Source organism: Stegodyphus dumicola, chromosome X1 (assembly GCF_044657685.1).
Source record: "Stegodyphus dumicola isolate Sdum_Otavi_A_Nest chromosome X1, ASM4465768v1".
NCBI classification, from domain to species: Eukaryota; Metazoa; Arthropoda; class Arachnida; order Araneae; family Eresidae; genus Stegodyphus; species Stegodyphus dumicola.
The window spans coordinates 223343838-223361767 of NC_140780.1; the positions used below are offsets into that span (position 1 = coordinate 223343838).

At 30.2% G+C, this 17930-nt stretch overlaps 1 protein-coding gene across 1 annotated transcript; it reads left to right on the plus strand.

Moving 5' to 3' along the window:
* The first annotated feature begins 2927 nt into the window (after positions 1-2927).
* LOC118181114 (uncharacterized) lies at positions 2928-17724 on the plus strand. Its single transcript, XM_035350190.2, has 2 exons — positions 2928-4023; positions 15799-17724. The coding sequence occupies exons 1-2, from the start codon at positions 3510-3512 to the stop codon at positions 16416-16418; spliced, it is 1134 nt and encodes a 377-aa protein (XP_035206081.1). The 5' UTR covers positions 2928-3509; the 3' UTR covers positions 16419-17724.
* The last annotated feature ends 206 nt before the right edge of the window (positions 17725-17930 follow it).

Below are 17930 nucleotides of genomic sequence, written 5' to 3' on the forward strand. Positions count from 1 at the left end.
GATATTAGGTATTTTTTGGAAGCAGGAGAGAGGAAAAATGAGCAACGCCTTCGCCAGGACTCGAACCACGGGCCTCTCGAATACGCGCCGAGTGCGCTGACCACTACATTACGAAGTCATGCTAAGAAAACGGAAGAAATACATTATATATTCCCCCTTTAAAGGGCGACTAGGGATTTAGGGGTCCCAATCGCCTAATTCTGAGTGTGGAGAATCATCATCCACCACCTTTTTAATGCGGGCGCCACTGTAGAGATATTAGGTATTTTGAAAGCAGGAGTGATGAAAAATGAGCAGCGCCTTCGCCGGAAATCGAATCACGGACCTCTGGAATATGCTTCCAGCGTGCAAACCACTACACCACGATGGCATGCTAAGATGGCAGGAGAAATACCTTATATATTCCCCCCCCTTTAAAGGGCGACTGGGGATTTAGGGGTCCCAACCGCCAAATTCTGGTGGTGAAGATTCGCCATTCACCACCTTTTAGTTCGGGAGCCAGTATTCGGGAGTAGGTATTTTTTGGAAGCAAGAAAGATGAAATATGAGCAACGCCTTCGCCGGGACTCGAACCACGGGCCTCTCGAATGCGCGCCGAGTGTGCTGACCCCTACACTACGAAGGTATGCTAAAAAGGCGGGAGAAATACCTTATAACTGTAATTGAAGACATATCCAATCACGTAATTAAAATACAAGGTATGAAAATATTTGATACATGTGTGTTTGACATTTGCAATCAAAATGCTGAAATAAATAATAAAATTTACTGTATGCATATTCTCTAGCATTCTTTAGTTTTGTCACTTGGATAAACTATTCTGAGGGCGAGGAATTTAGTGACTGTACTTGTCACAATTTCGACGAATTCTGTATGCGGTAAGATCTTCTAATGGCAAATAGTCAGTTTAGCAAAATATCAAACCCAGCTGCATTATCATTTCTTGAAATATCAAGATAAAAGTATTATATTAAAATTTAGAATTTGCTTAAAAAATCAAAATTGACAGTTTGAAGAGGCCCCTAGCATCCAAACTGTTAAGACCATTGAACAATAGAAATTTCCTTGAAGGCTGATTCCTTACAAATTTGAAGTGATCTGAGATGCCTACAAGAGAGCTTTTGTTGCTTTCTCAAGTTTTATATAAATACGAGGTCTTTTCCTCTCGAAGTTTTAACAAAAAATTCTTCCTCTCATAATAGTTCGAGAGGCCCGTGGTTCGAGTCCTGGCGAAGGCGTTGCTCATTTTTCATCTCTCCTGCTCCCAAAAACACCTAATATCTCTCACCACGTTCATATTTCAAGATATTGAAAGAAAAAATAGAATATTGTTTCTGCGAATGTTTCTGCGAATGTTTCCGCTCTCATTCTTTCGATTTCTAAATAAACCTTGAAATCCGACTCCTTCAGAAGTTATAATCAGATTCGTGTACAAAGTGGAATATAATTCACATCAGGCATTAGGTGTAAAAATATAGTCGGAAAGATGGATTTTTGTAAATGGTTAGATGATTTGTCATGTAAATAGTATGAGCTTCAGGTGGTAAAATTGGAGCTCATTTGGTATGAGTAAGATAAGTCCTCAGTGACAATTTTTTTATTCATTAGCTTTTTAGGTATTCTAAGCATCCCTTTTTTTGCCTTATTTTAAACTCATAACATGTTTGCTGCTTAAAATTTCAGCAAATTGTTCTCAGATTTTTATTGTATTAATCTCGTAGAGTGCAACTTTTGAGATATCACTTAGTAAATCTTTTAGGATCTTTATTTTTTACTCTTATTTGAAATAACTACCACAGGAAATGAGAATAAAATATTACGCACATATGTATTTACAGAATACTCTAACGAATTACACTTTATATCAGTAATATTATGTATAATAATAACATAAATTATATATTAGTAATGTAACTAAATAACCAGTTTTGATAGTGTATTCCTGAACAGTCTGTTTTGAGATTCACAAATATATTTTATATGTACTTTATTTTAGGAAGCACGAAATATAATTTGAATTTTGTTTTAAGCGTTGTTATTTAAACCCGCGTAGTGGAAATATATATATTTATGCAGAAAATCGTAAAAAAATAGTATAAGAATCATTTAAACAACGTGAAAAAATAAAATAAAAACGACTGAAATTTATTTTGCATTTAGTAAAACTCTTTAATTGTTTTGAAATAATGAGTAGAGGTAGTATTAAACGAAAACTACAAATTTCCGGCCTCAATAATTTGACTGCAGGTACATCCCGTTAACAAATACAATACATATATATTACTTAGTTTTATAATAAACGTGTCCAATAAACTGTTATTTACTTTTTTAAAAAAAGGAATGTACTTAAAATTACTTTCAAGGAATTTTTAAACTACTTTTACTTAATTTTGCATTAATTATTAACTTCATTTACCTTTTTATTTTTAAGTATAAGACATTAAATTAGGTTAAATTATATTATCTCCACTGAAAATAGATGTATTACATAACCTGAAAAATATTATAATAGAAAAATTGTAATTACATTGATGAAGAAGTTGAAAATAAAAGAATGGTTCAAGATATGCTCTTCATACTAGAATTAGATTTTCTTATTTCTAAACTGAGAAACAAAAATTATCTAAAAGTGTATAGAAAGTTTTCCAATTGTATTTTCTTTGGGTTTTTCCTATTGTGAAAGACGAATCAAAAGTCAGACCACTAAAAAGCCTGAGATTTCTCTAAGACTAATCTTCTTAACTCCCTACAGCGGTAATCTGTCTGTTATAAAATAAAATAAAATAAAATCTTTTCGACCACCGCATTTATCAAACAGTCTGTCTTCCTAAAACCAACCGGGTCTTTCTGATAGGGAGGAGTCAATGCTTCAATTCAACTCGTGGATTGAAACTAAACGAATGACGTAAGAAACAATCTTCGGCACTTCTCCCTTGGACCCGCGGAAAGCGCGCCCTGTGACGCTCCAGAAATCCTTGACCTTTTTTATATCTCTTCCAAACTCTGGCAGAGATTTGAGTTAGTCTTAAAACGATTCTATTCCCCAAAGAGGCTCCACAGACCCATAACAGTTCGGCTACTGTGTGACAGTAACGATGTCGCCTTTGGGTAGAACCTCAAGATAGAAAAATTCACACTTTAAGTGCTTTGCGACTAGAAAGCAGATGCGCACGCAACTGTTTGGCTTTCTGATAGTCGAGCACTTTTTTTCTTTCTTTCTCTTTTTTGTTTGATAGATTTCTGCAGGGATAATCAAGCATATCACTTGCGATTAGCCATCAGACAATTATTTTCTGTTATATCGAGAGCTTCGAGAGTAGAACATCAAGCAAGTATTAAAGATGTTTATGTAATTTAGATTTTTTTTTCTTCTTTCAGTTTTATATTTTATGGCAAAAGGGAATAATCTGTGACGTGTTGATGAGCTGACAGTATTTCGAAACTGATGTTGAAACATTCTAAAAAAAAAGGAGGAATGTGAGTAATGTGAACATTCCAAATTATCAGATATGCTGGCGAATTGTAGTACTGCAAGTCGCTCCAATACACCGTTTTCTGTAAAAGACATTTTAAATCTTCCAGAAGATTCATACTTTTTTAGCAGTCCATCTATAGACAAAATGCTACTGGAAGCTATAAATATGAACTGCAATAATAACTTGCATTTTCAACAAGAGCCTCCTAAATGGGATACTGAAGCCTCTATCAGTGCAGAACCATTTGAAACTATACCGTACGCACAAAACTCAGAGTATAAGACGTCTCATGTTGTACAGACTTCTCAAACTTCTTCTATTTCCCCTTGTGTGAGTACTAACTCTACAGCATGTGATATAAATAATCCGCTTTGTTACAATTCTAGCTCTTTTGCAATGAGCCCAATTCAGCCAGAAAACAAAACTGGAAATTGTTCGAAAATTCTTAGTGAAAGTTTTCAGAATCCCAATTTATGGCCTATGTGCAAAGACAGATGCGATGCAACTGATAGTGTTAGTGGTAATTCTGCCAGTCCAACGGACAGTAGTAAGTTTAAATGATTTTTTTTTAAATCTCTTCAGTGATATTTTGATTCTTGTGATAGCATATAAATGTGTTCACTTTATAAGAACATTTATATTATAAATTTAAAATGTAGCTTTGCTACAATTTAAAACTTCATTACTGTATATTAGAAACCAATCATATTTGCGAATTGCTAAAATAAGCTGCTTTAATCCGCAAATGTAAAGTATCGCTGGTAAATTTATTTTAACAGCGGAGACCAAAATTAGTACAATAATGGCAAATGAATATAAAATTTCGAAGTATTTTTTAGAAAGTTAATTTTTGATATACAACTATACCATATAATTGAACATAAAATTTTGTACTGCTTTAAATAATGTAAAAAAATAATCAATTTTGGATTTCCTTCAACCATTATATAAATAAAAAAGGTTGAAAAAATTAAAGGTTTTATATTTTAAAGTTATAAATGTAAATAGTGTAATGTATTTTGCAGTAATTGACAAAACAGATAATCTTCTTAGTAAAATATAAATTTTATTTTTATTTTACGGAGATAGATAAGTTGAAGAAAATTATTTTGTGGTAAAAATTTCATACATCCGCTAGCTGGTCAAGCTTAAGATTCTAATCTTAAAACAATTTCTTACGTTGCTGAGCAACGGTTACATAATACAAATATGGCGTTGCCACTTCAACAATAAATATAGTTATTTGATAAATTACAAAATATTACAATACATATAATATTGATTTATTTCAGAGAAACAAATGTATCATTCATATATTTACCTCTAACAAACAATGTGCTTTCTTATTTTAAAGTCTTTTTTAGTTAAACAATAATATGGCTCTTTACAAATGTCCTTTTGCAAGAGTTTTGAAATCTGAACTCTTAAAATTTAAAGCCCTATTTAGAAACTTTTCAATATTTAATATGAAGTTTTTCTTAAAAGTGTATTTTGAAAACAGATTATTTACAGTTTTAGTGAATTATTTCAAAACATTTATTTATAAAATGGAAAATAAACAAAAATAAAAATAAAATAAATCATTGCTAAACCAACAATGGGTTACTGAGCCGATGCAAGATTAAAAGTTGCTTTTGCTTTTAAACTGTGATACTTGTAGGCATTTATTTGTATTAGTTCAATTTTTGTGGCTTTATATATATATATATATATATAATGAAAGGAGAATGAAAAATAGCTATAGCTGTAAAGATCATTTGAATAATCCTGTTCCAGAGATTACATGTTAAACAAAGTTAAAATAACTAAACCTTTGTTTAGTTTAAACTAAAATAACTGAAAATAACTGTAAATAACTGAAACTTTGTTTAACATGTAATCTCTGGCATAGGAAACAAAGTTAAAATAACTAAAACTTTGTTTAGTTTAAACTAAAATAATTGTAAATAACTAAAACTTTGTTTAACATGTAATCTCTGGCATAGGATTATTAAAATGATCTTTACAATTATAGCTATTTTTTCCCTCTCCTTTTATTATCATTCTTTTTTTAAATTTGCAGCTCAACGCGCAATTTTTGACCAACTAGGTCTCGAAAAGTCTTTTCTAATTTACTATTTGCTACTTTATATATATATATATAATTACAAAGAAGATGAAAGTTCAAAAGCGACTGCTTAAAAGTACATTTGATACTACAGTTCCAGAGTAAAATAGTTACACCATGTAAAAACAACAATGCAATACTAAAGAGGTAAAAGTTATCGCGTAAAAACTTAAAGTAACAATTACAAAACGAGATAACTTTAAAATCAAAAAGGGATGAGAGAAAACTAATAAATTTAAAACTAAAAATCTTGATCACATAGGTCTCTTTTGTTCATGTTTTATTTCTACTTATATTTATATACATATTTACATTTATATACTCTGTTGAAATCCTGATTTAAAAAAATATTTACGAATGAATTTATGCCTAATTCAGTTGCTTTTTTTTACTTATTTTATAGTACGTATGAAATGCTATAAAATAAGGTGCACTGAAATGGTCTTAATGCCTCCTACACTTCTTGACGTATGATTTTCAGTTATTTGCAGAGAAAATGAATGTTCAAACACTTACAGAACTGCCGAAAACGATTACTTATAATTACACGAATCTCGACTAGTATATTAAAAAAAATAATGCGTATGTTCAATAGCATGCTTTGCTGTTATTTAAATTATTTATTAAAGTTTATTTTAAATATAATAATCAGAATATTAAAATTACATTCAGACTAAAATTTTTCACAATTCCGTGGGACGTTTTGATGTTCTTCGTGCTCTTAAAAAAGCTAAAAAATATAGCAAACAGTGTACTATAAACAATTGTTAGTGATTCTAGTCAAGTTTAAGCAGTAAACAAATAAAATTTTGTCAGTTGAAACTTGTTTTATAGATATTTTGGGAGATTATGATTTTATTTATAAGGAATTTTCTCTGGAATATATTTATTTATTTATTAGGCTTAATTTATAAAAACTCTAATTCTTAAAATTTACTTTTCCTTGCCAGTGTGAATGGAATATAATGGTTTCACATGCAGTAGATGATAAATGTTAAGTATTGAAAACTGTTTTTTCCCACACATTCGCAGTAGAAAAGGCTAACTCCATATAAGTTATTTTGAGTTCCTATTACTCATATTGTTAAAAATCCTCATTTTTCTTAATGCAAAATGAGTACTATTTATTGGACATGTAAAGATTTTAGAAAGGTTTTGCCATCAGGTGTGAAACGGAAGCGAAAATATATTAAAAAAATAATTACATACACAAGATATTTTTCTGCGATCACTGATTTTCTCAAGGCATAATAAGAGTTGTGGTGCTCTTCATGTCTGGTGTTTTTTAATTGAATTAATCCTCCTTCATGATCACTTTTTACTCCTATATCATGCTCTAAAATCATACGTTTTATTAATTTAATTTTTAATCATGTAATTATCAATATATTAATTTAATTAATCTCCTAATGAGTTAATTTTTATTACTGTCTTCCCTTTATTTCCATAATTCTTAACCCCAACAAATATAAATGAGTTAAAAGTGTAGGTCATGCATATAACGAAAGAAGGTATGTAAAATATTATGAACCTAAGTAAATGTCTGATGAAAGTTGACCATAAAGTTAGTCTTTCCAAAGCAAATATATCTCGCGAACTTTCTCTTTACATATTAAATCGCATATTTTGCCATTTTTAAACGAAAGTAGCAACTCATGATAAAAGTAAAAAATTATTTAAATCTTCGTTAGAAATCAGATTATTTTTATACCGAACTAGGGAAAGAGAATTATTTAACCTTCTGTTAGAATAGTCAATCTCTTGGCGTTTTCTGCACTAATCGAAATAATGTTATTTTTAAACAAAAATAGCAACTAATGATAAAAATAAAAAATAAAAAAATATTTAAATGTTAAATAGAAATCAGACTATTTTAGTACCGAACTAGGAGAAGAGAATTATTTGACCTTCTCTTAAAATAGTCAATCTCTTGGCTTTTTCTGCACTAAATAAAATTTCGCATTACAGTTAACCGAACTTCTGAGATTCTGAAAGTAATCAATAACATTTAATTCACAGATTTATTGATCATCTATGATTGATTAATCTTCTGTTCATTGATTATATATATATGCATATATATGATATTATATAGTTATCTACTTATTGATTCATATGTATTAATCCTATCTATATCTATCTATCTATGTGGTTTTAGATCACAAAATTTGTCTTTCAGTACGTGTGACTTGGAGTTGAGTTTCAGATCGAAACTAATCAACTTGAAGGTCTGTGGAGAACGCATCGCTGTTCGCTGAAATTGTTAGAAAAGGATATCCTGGTTATAAAATTGGCTCGCCCGAACAAGCGTATCATGAGTCACGATCTCCTTTTTTGTCATTCAGTGCGATGTCGCTCTAAAAGCAATTACTTCGAACTAATATGATGCATTGTCTCGCATTTTTCTTTCATTCTGATTTTCATCGCACTTAAGAATTTAATATTTGCCATCACTTTATGATTTCATATTGAAAAACGGTACTCTTTTTTTTTTTTTTTTTTACTTTATTTTGGGGCATGAATATTCATCTCTTTTAGGTCACTTTGCGTTCATAAGCCGTCACCGAGGAATTTAAAATTTATTTTCTCATTGACTCTTGATAAATTAGAAAAAATAAAATTTAAACTTTAAAGTATTTAATTCTACTGCACATTTCATCTAATGTATAAAATTCAGTCCCTAACACATATTAAAGCACTAGGGATCCAAAATATAATGATTTTAATAACATCAGAAGAAAGAAGTTACTTTACGTGTAAAGTTGATTGTTGTTATACATTTTTTAGCGTGAATGCATTTAGAAAGGCACTATAGTCATGAATAGATTTAAATTCTTGTAAAAGGTTTTACTTTTGATATATCAGCTTACTCAATCTCAATATCTCCTTATATTTTCAGATTACTACTTTGTTACTAAAAATAAATAATATTCATATATTAATACTTCAATATAATTTCATATTGAAGGCTTAGAAGAAAGCAAGAAGGAAGTTATTGTTTTCGAAATTACGACCTTAAAATATAATGTATGTGAAAGTTTTGAATAGAAAAATTTGACGAACTTATTTTAAGTATAAAACTCTCTCTCCTTTATATATTCGAATATTCCTGATATGCTTGCAATATATAAATAAGATTTTTTATTCTTTTCGAGTAAGCTAAAGTATTAAGACATATACAGAAAAAATGGAATACTGACTGATCGAAACCTATGTATACGTACTATCATGGATAAATTAATTTTTTGTTTTACTTTAAAGCATTCTTCCTAAATATAATATAAATTTAACATAAAAACAAACACAGAAAGTGAGCTTTAAAGTGCTTAAAGTAATTATCATTTAAATTTCAGTCACTGAATATCATTGCCTCTAGTAATGCAAGAAATGTTGATTTTGTTAAACACACAAAACGTTTCTCTGATTTTCATTCTCTGAACAAACTATACTCTTAATTTCTTATATTTGCTTTGCTTTTGAGTCTTAAAAATGCAGTATATATCAGAAACTGACAGAAAATCTTCACATTGCTTTGACACAATATACAAATTTTACTTTTTAGAAATCTAAGGTGCATAAAGATGTACAAAAAAATGCATCAATAAGTGGAGGGAAGGTTTCGGAAGAATCATTCTCGAATACAATAGTTTATCAGTTCAAGGTTAAACTATCACGAAGATCTCGCTGATAAAATAAAAATGAGAATCTGAAGCGCCATTCACTTACCTTTGTTTGCTTGAATTAAGAAACCCTGTACATGGATAAGCATTTTTTCATGGAGAATTTTCTTTGACGTCTGGATCCAAATTATTTTACAACGCTATAAGAGCGGGATAATATACCTATGGATTTGCAGTTTACTTGACTTCGGTATTTAGATTCTTTTTCATGTTTCTTTTTCCTGAAAGATGCTAACAGAAAATAAAGCTGCAATTTACATTCTTTATCTGAAATTGTGTTCCTCCTCTTAGCTAACAAATTTTAGAAAAAGAGTTTTGACGGTATAAAATTTGATGTTCAAAAATAAGCTTAACATAAAAGGTAACGGGAAAAACAGAAATCTTAGTTTATATTTTTCTTAATAAACAATTCCTAACGCTGTGCTAAACTAGTTGCTAAGTTATGTTGTCTCGTCGCGAAAGGATGAAACTAGTAGTAAATTTGACAAGCGAGCTGCAAAAATAACTATGAAGAGAGCACAGTAGAAGAATATCTCTGAATTATCAAATCATTATATTTTACTCCAAGAACACTGTTTAACAGCAAATGAAACTAAAAACCAAATAATTAAGGATATATATATATATATAAATGCTTAATGAACTTAACAAACATCATTGTTTAGTTTAGTTTCATAGCAAAAAAATATATGAGTAGTTACTGGAAGCGAAATTAACTGAGATAAAATGTTCACAAGTAAGATTAAATTTAAGAAAACCTTCATTTTTAAAATCCAGAACAATCTCATACTGCTCCCGAAGTCATAGTAACTTTCACCGATGGTTTTATTACGGTAAATTTACTTTTATTTGGAATATAAATAACTCCCAAGCATTGAGAACAAACATCAAACTTGCATGAAAATAAAATTTTCAAATTAAGGAAAAAATGCAGAGTAAGGAGTAAAAGTACGTGTTAGGCCTAGTGACGAAATAATTTTGTTTAATAATTTTTGTTTAATTTTGTTTTGCTTTTTATTTTACACCATTTGTTGAAGAAAATTGGTTATAATAGTAATTTTGAAAGAAATTGCAATAATTGTAAAATAACGGAATAAGCGTAATACTAATTGTGACAAGTAAAATAAATTAAATTTTATAAAGCAATTCTAATAGTAATAATAATTATGAGAAACATGTTAAATATAAATTAATTAAATTTTATAAAGCAATTCTAATAGAAATAATAATTACGAAAAATATGTTAAATATAGGTAATAATAATAATAATAATAATAATAATAATACTGAAAAGGAATTTAAAACTGAAACTAATATCAATTCATAAATTAATCAGTATATAAATTTGCAATATTTTTTTAAAAATATTTTTACGCAACTTATTTTAGTCCATGTCACCTGTCTCAGTGGCCTTTCAGGCATAGAGGATTGGTCTAACCCGAACGTGATTAGAAACATCTAATGATAGCCTGAAAGTTTTCTTCTGAAGCAAATGTAGCAATATATAATGTGCAATTTAATAAAAGAACATCTTAATGAAAAGAATACATTAACATTTACAATGTTCTAATTTTAGATGCTAATCTCGAATATGATGCTTTTATAGGTGTGTGTTCTAAAAAAATTCGCACAATTTTCTATCTTTAACTACAGTCGAAATTTTAGAGTTGTATTAATACTAAATTTAGATTAGTTAAAAATAGAAAGCTATAATTACAGAAGAAAATACAGTGGATTTAGAATAAATTTAGTTTAGTTAAAAGTAGAGAATTATAATTAAGTTTAATCAAAAATTGTATGAGAAGAGAGAAAAAATATGCCCAAAATCAAAGACTAATATGATTATAATCAAATTATTCAACATTCAAAACTTTGCTCCAATTTATAACTGCTTGTTACCGTGCCTTAAAATGTAAAAAATGTAAAAGTTTCATAAATCAGGAACACATATTAAAAATAATTGTAGATTTGAATAGGTAGGTAACCATAATATAATATATATGCATATCTATTCTTTTATTGAAATTTAAGGATTGGTAGGATCTCTCATTTCTAAAGTAATCTCTTGCCCATCAAATAGTCAAAGCAATTTCTCAGCCAAGTCCTCTACAATAAATCAATAAATTTTGGATCCTATCTAACTACATTTTATATTTTTCCCCCTGATTGTTAGATCTAGCGGCAATAACGTTGCATTTGGAATAGGCCGCGAAGTTTGGAGTGTTAGCTGCATTCCAAATTGGTTTTTCTTGTAGAATAAATCACTGGAGAACTAAGAAGAGATTGTTAGTTTAACTGAAAAGCTTAAGTTTAAAAAAATTAGGGGGTCATACTTATTATTTTTTCCCTGATACAGTTTCTCCGTTTACTTCGGAATAGTTTGCTTTCTTTCTCAAACTTATGAAAACATTCGGATTTGACTAATCTTATTTAACGAGGCCCACCAGTGGCCAACAGGTAAAAGTTGCTGAACACTGATAATTCGACAAGGGCTCGGTTCTAGGCGAACACGCTTGTTGTATGAGCGCTTTCGTAGTTTTAACCATGCGTAACATGCATACGAGCCAGTTTGTCTTAGAAAGTCCTCCAAGAAGGCATCTCTTCCCTTAGGCGAGGTAACACTCCCGTGGTTTGCTGTAAGACAAACAAACTTTTTATTTAACAATAAGACGACAAAGAAGACACTGAGCAGACTTACTGAAAGTTTAGAAGACGCTGAAAGAGTTTAATGTTTTTGTACGTATATGTAAATATAATTTTTATACGTACTTTTAGGTTAATTGAAAACCATTATGCTAATCTATTACTTAAGCCATTCTTTCCGCATAGATTTGACAGCGAAAACTAGCACTTTGCTTAATAGTCATCTTAATCCTCCTGTATTATCATATTGCATATCGAACAGAATGTAAGTAACGATTCTAAATATATAAATGATTTTTAATAAAATATTTTAGTTTGAATTAAGTATTAATTAATCAGAGTGAAATGAATATTTACATTCTTCGTGAGAAAAATATTGATGAGTACTTTGCTTTATTTAAGTCCCACCCTTTGACAAATATTTGAGAAATATTGCATTCATAATTGCATACAAAATATACTTTCTTTAATTTCTTTCTAGAAAAGAGGCTCTTTATTAAATCAACTTGCAACAGTTACAATAAACGATGGCTTTAAGAGATACAATTCAATTTGGACTTTAATATTTTAGAAAATTCAAAGTTGGGCATAAATTTCACATCAAGTTTAAGTGTACTTCGTGATACGAATGGCACGATCTTTGTTCTTGAGTGGAAAATTATCTGCACAAATTTGCATTGTTGGATGTTTCATTTCACAAGTTTCTAAAATTATTCTTATTTGTATTGAGAGAATTTAACGTAACTTTCAAGTGAAGTACAATAACTTTAGTTTTACAGCTTCGATAATTAGTTATATTAAAATTGTTCGTTCTTAACTACCGTAATCACTCTGATTTTTATTTATTAGGTTTATGAATTACTACAGTATTATGGTTATAGTTATTACAGTTGTGGAATTATTGTAGTATTATAGTACTATGGTATTAGGTTTATGCATTATTATAGTATTATAGAATTTATTATATTATTATGGAATCTCCCTACAGTATCTGTGCAGTTATCTCTTTGATAACAAGATGCTGCACGTTACAAATTTCTTCGATAGTAAAATTGGTATATATTTTATATCTAGATCAATTCAATTGATTTGCTTCATTTATATTCTTATTCATTTATTTTTAATTAAAATTATTACCATCGGAATACTATTTATAGTTTACTTTTTCTCGTTTGTAGCATGCTTAGAAGATATTCTATCCTTTCACATTTCGGGTCAAACAAATTTCTGTTCTGTTGCTTGTTGAAGCTGTGAAAGTCATTTTAAGTACCACTTAACAGTTAAGTTTTAAACTGTACACTGTCATAATTTTGGTTTACATATTAGCAATCTCAGCAGCTCTTGTATGCAACTATTGTAATCTTCATATCTAGGATATATTTTATGCTGTAGATCTGCTTCCCTTGCTCCGTAAGTGGAGTTCTCACGTAAAAAGTTGGTAGATTAACAGAAACCATGCGTTGAAGTTGCCTGCATTTGGGAACTGGAATTTGCGTTTCCTCCAGTTCAGCTTTGACGTCTTCTGAGGAAATATCTGTAGTTAAACCTTTTATTATTCTTTTTCTGAATTTAACAGAAAAGTGTGGAATGGTATCTTTTCTACTTGGAGCTGGTTTTGAACCGTCCGATTATCTCCCAACATTCAATATTTTATTCTTGAGGTTTTCACCATCAACTCTTCCTTTAAATCTTTCTATGCCGAGATTTTCTTTAATCTCTTTACGAAGTTGTATACAGTTTATATTTGGAAGGTTTATCACTAATCGAGGGATTTTCTTGCGTATTTCTTGGGGGATTTGAAAGGCGTAGCTTTCCTATCATACTACCGTGCTCATTTGTGGCTTCCATATTGTTGTCTTCATCGAGGTTCGTGGGTTCTTTGTTTAGCGGTTGGAAATGGGAGTTTAATTTGAAGATAGTAGTCATCTGATGAGTTATTACGTTTCCGTAATCTTTTGGTGCCGGGAACTTCTTTCCAAGTCATGTTGTCGGCTGTTTACGAATTTGCATATTCATGTGTGTTGCCGGATAAGACTATATGACTAATCCGATTAAAATTAGTGGAGATCTAGAGAGTATATTCGGCACAGCTTCAGCGTCCTTAGATGAGCACTAGTATTTTCCTTTACTCTTCCTCATTGAGACCTGAGACGGTTTCCTTATCTAGAAGTTGCTGGATATTTGCGCGTAAATCTTTATAACAGTTTATGGGGAAAATTATCGATCCTGGTGGAGATTCCATTGCCAAAACCGAAAGTCACTGCTTCAGGATGCCCTATCACTGTGATCGCGTAACTAGTGTAATAGAAAACGAACTTACCAAAATTCAAGCAGAGTAGAACGAGCGGGAGCGAAAGAAACTTCGACTGCTACCTCCAAGGCCTAATTGAAGACTCCTTCCTCAAGATCCTAAAACCTTAGTTTAAATACACAATAATTTTAATTTGCATTCTAGTGAGAAATACGAAAGAAGTTGAAGTAAAGATCCCAATCATAATAAGTGGTTATTTTAAAATAAGAACCTTACAATTCCTTACAATATGCATAAATTTAAGAGAATGAGGACGAAAATAATTGCTTAATCATGATTCTTAAGACATTTTTCATAGTTACCTATAAATTTGAAATCAAGTAAAAATATCATTTAAAATTTGTACTTATTTTTGTTCAAATACAAATAAAATATTAATAATTTAAAAATAAGCATTTCAGTAATAAATTTATAACCACTTTCATAGAAAAAGAGAGAGACTGACATTTTTATATTTTCACTGGTGTGAAATGGAATATTTTTCTTTACCTTGTTGAGCCATTAGATTATCTTGAAGCAGGAGACATGAAAAATGTGCAACGCTCCCCGCCGGGACTCGAACCTGGACCTCTCGAATATGCGCCGAGTGCGCTACTTTTACTCCAGGAAGGCATGCTGGAAGAAGGGAGAAAATATCTTATAACCTTGCCTCAAATTCTTTCTTGGATTAGATTTTAATAAGCACAATGCATACATTAAGTATCGAATGAAATATTCAACAAACATTCACTTGTTACATGAAAAAAGCGTTTTAAATAAAACTTAGCGTTTCTGAATACTTCGTTTCATATTTCTATATATATGCTACTTAACAACTTAAATATCTATCATCTATTTTTCTCTGTATATAAGCTATTCATATATGGATGAAACACATATCAGACGACTTGGAGTCACAAAACTAGGTAGGCACAGAAATGACAGGTGTATGCACACTTCTAGAAATGAAGGGACACCATATAAGTGAACATGCGTTTTTATAAGAAATATACCAGGTGTCCTGTAAAAACTTCTGAATTTTAATAATTTAAACCTCCAACAGTGTCAACAGATAATAATTCAAAAGGTTCACTTGCAGATTCAAAAGGTTCACTTCTTGCATTAAATCAAATTCCTTTTGCTTGTTTTCTCTAATTAAACCGACGAACTTCACTATGTTTATAATGTATATGTAATGTTTGGCGTTAGAAACATACTTTATTAAATATAATAACAGTACAAATCCTTGAAAAATTGTCAGCTATCAATATTATAAATTATATTAGTTGGGTGAATCATTGGAAAACGAAATACAGATATGGATTAAATATGAAGCACGTAGTAAAGATAAATTAAGGATTTTTCATAGCGTAGAATGGTAATCATCACAGAATTGACATTTGTCAAACTACGTGCATGGTAAATGATCTGGTAGCATAATTTAACTAGTGTGAAGCAAAAGTTGTCAGTTTTTAATGGCAACAAAATATGGCTAGATATTATGTTGAAAGTATCTCTGGTTGTTGTATGCATCAACAGTTTATCATATGCCATTTTTGTGAAATTATTTCTTTATACTGATAAATCGTTCCATATTTCCAGATGTAAGTGTTCAGTCATTGAAGAGTGATGGCCAGACAGAAGATGTCAGCTCAAAGACAACAGAAAAGCGTTCTTCTTTCCTACGTGGGTCCAGAAGCAAGAGACGTCCTCGGGTTTTGTTCTCGCAAGACCAAGTGGCCGAGCTGGAGCGGCGTTTCCAATATCAGCGTTATCTTTCGGCGCCAGAAAGGGATGAGTTTGCTGCGAGTTTAAATCTCACATCCACGCAAGTTAAAATTTGGTTTCAGAACCGTCGTTACAAAAGCAAGCGTATGAGATTAGAGAAAGAGACTGTAGATTCCACTCTATATGGACCACGTAGAGGAATGCTATCTTTGCCAATAAATGACAACTCTTTCAACTCTGCTGATGTACAGCAATACAGCCCATCCTTTCCATATAATCATTCCACTTCTCCTACACCAGCAATGGTTTCTGGTACTGTACATCATTTTCCTCACGTGAGGTATGAAGTGAAAGATAGACTTCTTTCACCTTTTAACAGCAATGAAGTCATTCAAACATATCACCCACCAGAAAGTCAATTGTTGCCTTCAAATTTCCATTTTAGTGATAATCGATATGGTTACAGTCATGGTGATATTTCGATTCCAATGTGAAATATCTTTTGAGATTCTATTATTATGCATTTTTTTCTTAAAGGCTGGACCTTTATGCAGTTTTGCTTGTTATTATTTATGTGAATTTCTAGTTACCGATCAATATCAGGGCAACTATCAGGGTTAGATGAGCTTTAATAGATTTAATTGACTTAATATTCATTAATTTTAAATCTTTTCTCAAGCTGAATATGCCATGACAATCAAGAAATAGCTACATTCTAGAAAGCCAAAATACCTGGTCTTAGAAAGAAAAAGATACGTAGTTATTTCAACTGGAAGAAACATTAAAATTAGATTTTAACATTAAGACGCTCTGAAAATGCTCTGAGAAGAATAATTCTTCTAGATGTTTTACTCATTTCAAATTATTCAAATATTTTCTTATGTTACATTTATGTTATGTCCTTGCTTTAGTTTATGTTTTTATAGTTTACAGAAACTAAATATAAGATTTGAAATTGTATATACTTTAGGCAATATTAGTGTTGTTAAACGAGAATAATAACTTAATGATTTGTGAAAGCATTTTAAGCATGCTTTTATGCACTACATTAGGCATTGTCTTTCAGTGTAATGACAACCTCCAATAGTGTTTTCACGTTTCGTAAAAAAAAAAAAAAAAAAAAAAAAACTAAAAAAAAAAAAAAAAAAAAAGGGTCTTATATTATAACTGAATTCGAATTTACCTTTTGTGTCTTTATACCTTAAACGTATGCACAATTTTAATTTATCTGAGAATCTTAATTGATGTGTCGTTCTTAATTAAGACATGGACATTTGTAGGCGTTTAAAATTATTATATACTGTAAGTTACATTCTAATTAATTGTTTTTCATGCATACAGTATTCAGAGCTTCTAAAAAGGGTTCTCAGAAGATATCGTTAAATGTGACATAAGCCGCAAAGTGCATTATCAACTTTATTCTCGAATTTAAAGAAGAGAAGATGTTAGAATAGTAAACAGACTACAAGGTGATTTAAAATAGTCCCGGCCCTGGCTAAAATCCTGGAGTCGCTGGTTTAATGACACTATCATTCAGTCTTTGATTTTCAAACTTAGTCTTTGATTCATATTAATAAATTGCAAATCTTGAGAGCAAAAAAGAATAATTGTGCATTACAAAAGGAATATACATCAAAAATGCATTGTACATTATGCAAAGTTGTACATTAAAGAAATGTATATTACAGTTAGGAAAATATGTATTATAAAACAGTATATAATGTAAATTACACAGAAATTAAATTTCATTCAGTTTTATATTCAATTGCAGATCTAAGTAAAAGTTGTTATTATCTCGAATTTTAAAGTTTTTTTTCACAAAACTCTTATTTATATATGCAACTTTATTTAGCAACAACGTATTAATTGTACTTTTATACAGAAATTACGATACATTTCGACTTCATTGTTTATTATATATGTAAAAGGAAACAATATCTGAAAAGAATTTAAAATTTGTATACCTGTAAATCTCAATTAACATGAGTTCAAGTTAAAAATAAGTT